This window comes from Sinocyclocheilus anshuiensis, unplaced genomic scaffold (assembly GCF_001515605.1).
Source record: "Sinocyclocheilus anshuiensis isolate Anshui unplaced genomic scaffold, SAMN03320099.WGS_v1.1 scaffold579, whole genome shotgun sequence".
Lineage (NCBI taxonomy): Eukaryota > Metazoa > Chordata > Actinopteri > Cypriniformes > Cyprinidae > Sinocyclocheilus > Sinocyclocheilus anshuiensis.
In genome coordinates this window covers 3,091,680-3,097,971 of record NW_015551075.1, presented here as the reverse complement: position 1 = coordinate 3,097,971, position 6,292 = coordinate 3,091,680, and the positions used below count along the sequence as shown (strand labels likewise).

At 35.1% G+C, this 6,292-nt stretch overlaps 1 protein-coding gene across 7 annotated transcripts in view; it reads left to right on the top strand.

Annotated features, from left to right (window-relative positions):
- Positions 1 to 6,051, top strand: part of LOC107662299 (A-kinase anchor protein 13-like) — an 89,084-nt gene extending 83,033 nt beyond the window's left edge. For 6 of the 7 annotated variants that reach the window (XM_016452275.1, XM_016452278.1, XM_016452279.1 and 3 more), the window contains 5 exons: positions 1,948 to 1,992; positions 2,290 to 2,340; positions 3,179 to 3,616; positions 4,831 to 5,125; positions 5,387 to 6,051. In XM_016452275.1, coding sequence (XP_016307761.1) covers positions 1,948 to 1,992; positions 2,290 to 2,340; positions 3,179 to 3,616; positions 4,831 to 5,125; positions 5,387 to 5,445 — 888 coding nt within the window. In that variant the 3' untranslated portion in view covers positions 5,446 to 6,051. The remainder of the gene's footprint in view (positions 1 to 1,947; positions 1,993 to 2,289; positions 2,341 to 3,178; positions 3,617 to 4,830; positions 5,126 to 5,386) is intronic. The other variant, XM_016452276.1, reaches the window with a different exon arrangement.
- Positions 6,052 to 6,292: the final 241 nt, after the last annotated feature.

Below are 6,292 nucleotides of genomic sequence, written 5' to 3'. Positions count from 1 at the left end.
GAGCATGATCCCCTCCCTTCGGAGACTGGGCTGCAGGGCAGTACTCCAACTTGATAACGACCCCAAACACACCTGAGGGTAAAGGTGATGGATTGGCCAAGCATGTCTCCAGACCTAAACCCCATTGAGCATCTCAAGGTCTCTAACATCCACCAGCTCCGTGATGTCGTCATGGAGGAGTGGAAGAGGACTCCAGTGGCAACCTGTGAAGCTCTGGTGAACTCCATGCCCAAGAGGGTTAAGGCAGTGCTGGAAAATAATGGTGGCCACACAAAATATTGACACTTTGGGCCCAATTTGGACATTTTCACTTAGGGGTGTACTCACTTTTGTGGCCAGCGGTTTAGACATTAATGGCTGTGTGTTGAGTTATTTTGAGGGGACAGCAAATTTACACTGTTATACAAGCTGTACACTCACTACTTTACATTGTAGCAAAGTGTCATTTTTTCAGTGTTGTCACATGAAAAGATATAATAAAATATTTACAAAAATGTGAGGGGTGTACTCACTTCTGTGAGATATATATATATATATATATATACACACACACACACACACACACACACACTCACTGTATATATACACACAAAAGATAGGGCTCAGTATGATTGTTTTGTTGTTTGAAATAAATTAATGGATTTCTTCAGCAAGTGACAGTAAAGACATTTTTTAAGTTGAAAAGCATTTCTATAATAATTAAATAGTATTAAACTGTTTTCAACATAAGAAATATTTGGTAATACATAGTTTAGGGACCAATTCTCACTAGTTGCTTTGTAGCATGCATATTACTAGCATATTGACTGTTTATTAGTATTTATAAAGCACATATTCTGCATGACCATATTCTACATCCCTAATTCTACCCAATACCTAAACTTAGCAACTACCTTACTAACTATTAATAAGCAGTAACCAGGAGTTTATTGAGGCAAAAGTCAAAAGTTAATAGTTAGCTAATAGTGAGAATTGTACCTTAAAATAAAGTGTGACCAAAATATTTCCTCAGTGCCAGATCGTCGTATTAGAATAATTTCTGAAGGATCATGTGACACTCAAGACTAGAGTAATGATGCTGAAAATTCAGCTTTAATCACATGAATAAAATTACATTTTAAAATAGAACATTTATTTTAAATTGTAACAATGTTTCATAATATTACTGTATTTTTGATCAAATAAATGCAGCCATGTTAAGCACAAGATGCTTGTTTGAAAGTCTTTCTGACCCCAACTTTTGACATTTAGTGTGTATATATATTTATAAATCTGAATATCTAAGTATTCTCTAAGTATAACTAAGAATATCTAAAAAGTGTGACAATATTAAATTACTCATGAATATTAATCAGGTATATTAATTTTAATGTTCTCCAACTGGCTGTAGTAGGATTGTGGCTTCTCAATTTAATTTAATTTTTTTTTAAGTTGATGCAACTGGAAGCTTCTTGCTGGTCTTAAATTTAGTATTTTACACAATTTTAGTCTTCCACAATTTTTCTTTACACTACATCCAGGTGAAATTGACACACAATAGTGTGATTATTTTTCAAAAATAAAAAAAATATTCATTTCTAATGATTGCTATGCTTCTGTAAAAACTCCTGCTTTTTCCAGTGTATCTGGGCATATATTTATTAAAATATTTTAAAACAACATTAAAACCCAATCCCAATAAACAGCCCCAAACAGAACCATACTCCCCCCTAGTGTCATTTAGTGTTTACTACACACATGTGCTCATTAGTGCAGCGAGGGTTCAGTGGAGGGTGGAAAATGAATAAGCGTGCATTAGGAGCGCCCAGCATGGCTGACTCTTTAATGTGCGTAATGAGCAGCGGTGTGCTGGGCTCAGACCTGCGCTCGCTCTGCCTGGTGCTGGGCTGATTAAACACTCTCAGCTGGGCTCAGTAAAGCTGCAGTCTCTGCTTGTCTGCTCCACAGGGAGGAAACGCCAACCTGCTGCTCCTGCTGAAGAGAAACAGCGAGGTAAGACAGAAGAGCATGCTTCTTTTAGAGTTCAGGGTGTTATCCTTCAGCACTTCTTGGGGCTGTGGATGACGTTTTTAGCTTGCGGAACTGGCAAAGAATCAAAGTGTACTAGGATTACATGTAGAGATGATAACAACTGTCTTGTAAGACATTTTGAACTTGGATAAGTCTCAGATATAATTAGTTGTAAATATTTTAATAATCAGCATATACATTTCGATGTCTTGTTGCCTGCTGTTTTGAGATCGAGACAAATGATGAATGTCTTTCTTGATGGCTTGTGTTTCCTGACAGCAGACCCTGACTAGTGTCACTCACCTTCACGACCTCCTGACCTCACTTCAGGTGTGTATTTCACAGCCGATATTATATATGCTGATGTGCCAAATCATTTTGAAAATATAAATATAAAAGAATACATCTGAACTGACATCTTAAAATACAAAAATACAGTAAAAAAAGGATACAAATGTAAAAATACTGTAAAAACTGTAATATTGTGAAATATTATTACAATTTACAAATAACCATTTTCTATTTTAATATATTGTAAGTTATTCCTGTGATGCAGAGCTGAATTTTCAGCATCATTATACTCCAGTCTTCAGTGTCACATGATCCATTATTTTAATATGCTGATTTGCTCAATAAACATTTCTGATTATTATTAATGTTGTGCTGTTTAATATTTTTACAAAGTGCAAAAGAACAGAATTTATTTGAAAGATATTTTTTTTGTAACATCATAGATGTCTTTACTGTCACTTTTGATCTTTCGATATATTTATTTAAAAAAAAAAAATGTGTATATATGTCTGTGAATATATATATATATATATGTATGTATATATTTAATATGTAAATAAATGAATGCAATGTATAGTTACAATCTTGATACTTTTTTATGTATTCCCAATAATACATCTATCTATCTATCTATCTATCTATCTATCTATCTATCTATCTAACACAAACATGACACACATATATATATATATATATATATATATATATATACATACATACATACTGTACATACATAATATGATTAGGAGTATATAATTGGGAATATATTTGAATATAATCATTTAATTTAGACTGTTTTCTTGTTTCTTGCCCCTCATACTATCTGTGTATATACTATGTCTTGTTCTATATGGTTACTTTATGGATTTTGTTACAGGCCGTAGTGCTGCAGCAGGACACTTTTATCGAGGACCAGCGTCAGGCCCTAAACGAGCGCACCCCGTCCCGCTCCTCCTCTCGTCCCCCCTCGCTGGTGGAGCAGGAGAAACAGCGCAGCTTGGAGCGGCACCGACAGGAGGCCGCCACTCTACAGCGCCAGCAGGCCGTCCACGCTGAAGAGAAGTGGCGCAAGGAAAGGGAGTGGGATGTGAAGGAGCAGGAGCTGACAAACCGGGAGGTGCTGCTACACGTGAGGGAGGAGGAGACGCAGAGGAGGAACAAAGAGCTGGAGGAGGTGCAGCAGGAGCTGCAGGGAAGGAAGGAGGATTATCAGAGGGATCTAGAGAGACTGAGGGACATTCAGAGGAGGCTGGAGAGGGAGAGGGAGCAGCTGCAGAGGGAGGTGGAGAGAGTGGAGCACCTCCGTGGGGTGGAGGTGAGACTTGAACTGCACATTCAAGCAGGTTTTGTGTCTCCATATCATCTGTATATTACTTATAAGCTACAGTAATATACAATATTAATTCACTCAGAATAGGGATACGAAGGCCGTCATCTTTCTTTACACAGTATTTTATTGAAAATTATTTTTATTTTGGTGTTGGGTTTGGAAATGGTTTGAGAGACAGTCATTTGAGAAATTCTTAAAATTTGACTCTATATGACTGAATAAAATGGGAAGAATTAAGAAATGTCTCATTTTAAACGTTTGACTATTGGCACAGTGTCTTGTTCACATTTTATTGTGAGATAAAAGCCTGCATGCTAGAAAATGCTACAAATTAGGGATGCAGAATGCATTGGTATCATATCAGTTATCTGACAATATTAGAGATTTTTTTTTAACACTGTTAAATGTAATCATTAGAAAATTTCAAAATGAATATCCAATTTTCATAATGTACATTTTGATGCTGACTAATAAACACACACACAAAATACATTTTAGTTTCCCCCCCCCCTCATGTATATATACGAATATATATAATTAATTAATAATTAATTAATAATAATTTATGCATTTAGCAGACACTTTTATCCAAAGCGACTTACAGTGCTTTCAGGCTATACATTTTTTACCAGTATGTATGTATATATATATATATTGCTTTGAAAAGTCTCTAATGCTTAGCAAGGATGTATTTATTTGATAAAAAACACCATAAAAACTGTAATATTGTGAAATATTATTTAATTTATTATTAAATATGTATTATTATTTAAAATAACTGTTTTCTGTTTTAATATATTTGAAAATGTAATTTATTCCTGTGATGACAATTTTGAATTTTCAGCATCATTACTCCAGTCTTTTTGTTAGATAGAAAAATGACAGCATTAATTTGAAATAGACTTTTTTTTCTTACTGACCCCAAACGTATATAATATTATTTTAAATTTATTTAGTCAAAATAGTATAGAATTTTAATTTTAATCGGGCATAACATGAATAATAGTAATTATTGGTTTATCAATATCTGCCATAATTTTAATATTCTGTATATTCATTCTTCAAATAATAGTTGTGAATATAATTATTAATATATAATATAATTGATGACAAGTTCCAAACTTACAAAACATGAATTTGTTTTGCAATTTAACATGATTTTTTTGTTGTTTTGTTCTTTGTTCTCATTTCTTCCACAGGCTCGGCTTCAGCGCACGCCCTCCAGCACATCAGAGGATTCCATAAAGCTCCAGAGCAGCAGTTCCATAGAGCGAGAGATCTGGGAGGGCGACTTATCTTCCAGCCCCAGGAAGAACTCTCTGTCCAGGATGGACTCCAAACAGAAGGGCCGCAGCTTCTTCTCCCTGGGCGGCAAAACACAGAGCTTAGAAGGCCAAAACCAGATCCCCACACGACTGCTTCAGCTGGCTTCATCCAAGGAGAAGAAGGACAAAAAGAAGAAGAAGAGCAAGAGCCAGCCTCCTCAGGATGCAGGTAAACACAGTGAACTCACACACACACTAATTCAATACAGAGATAATGATAAAGGATTGATTCAGTTAGCCTGCAAACCACAACCGCTGTATCCGTTCTGACTGGAATTGGTCATTTGCACATACTGTATAGACGCTGGCTTATCTGAGTTGTGTGTTATGTATTAATCTCAGATGTTCATTACGCTGAGAAAGATGTCTATTTATTGTGGTTCAGTGTGGATGAATCTTCAGCTTAAATCTAGCTGTGTTTTGTCTTCAGCATCACATCTGCTGCCCCTGACAGAGCCTTCAATGGACGGAGATATATTCTTCTGCTGATTTACCCATCATCCCTTCTGTCCACATCATTGCCTCTCATGGACTCTCTATCAAATCATGTAGGAAGTCACCCAAAGTGCCCTCTACACATTTCAGCAATCTTTCTACAATATAATAAATCTCACAAAACATGTCCAGGTCGCATTACACCACAAAATCAAAAGAAAATTAAGAAATCATATTTTGCCTAACCCAAATCAGTCCTATTTTAGGATTGTTTTTATTTTTTGTGACATTATTTTAATAACAATTTAGCCCCAAAATTCTCATTACCGTAATGTATAAATAGTGGTAATATATGATTTCAATTGTAAAGTATTTATATACTACGGTAAATGTTTTTGTATTGCTTTTAAATATTGTTTTATTACAGTAGTTTGTGCTGTAATAAAGTTTGCTCTATCACAGTAATGAAAATCACCATTTAGAATAATAATAATTATTAATTATTATTCCAAAAAAGCTCATGATGCAAAAATGGTAATGGAAATCTCATTTATATATATATAACTCATCCAGACAGCATATATGCGCTACACTTTAAAGTCTTAAGGTGCGTCCCAAATCGCGTACTTATGCACTATTCTATGACTATTTGTAGTATAAATAGTGTGAGTAGTGTGTTCACACCAAAAATTCCAAAAAGTAAAAAGTGCACTTTAAATATCCGGATGATGCACTTAAATAATCGAAAAAACGAAGTGTGGAATGTTGAACACTTCATGCACTCAACTGTCGCAGCTTTAATTACGTAGTGAAGGGGGAGGGGCTATCAAACTCCGTTAATGAATGACAAAATAACCTTATATAATTCATACACTACATGGTTGAGTACATAGTGCGTAAG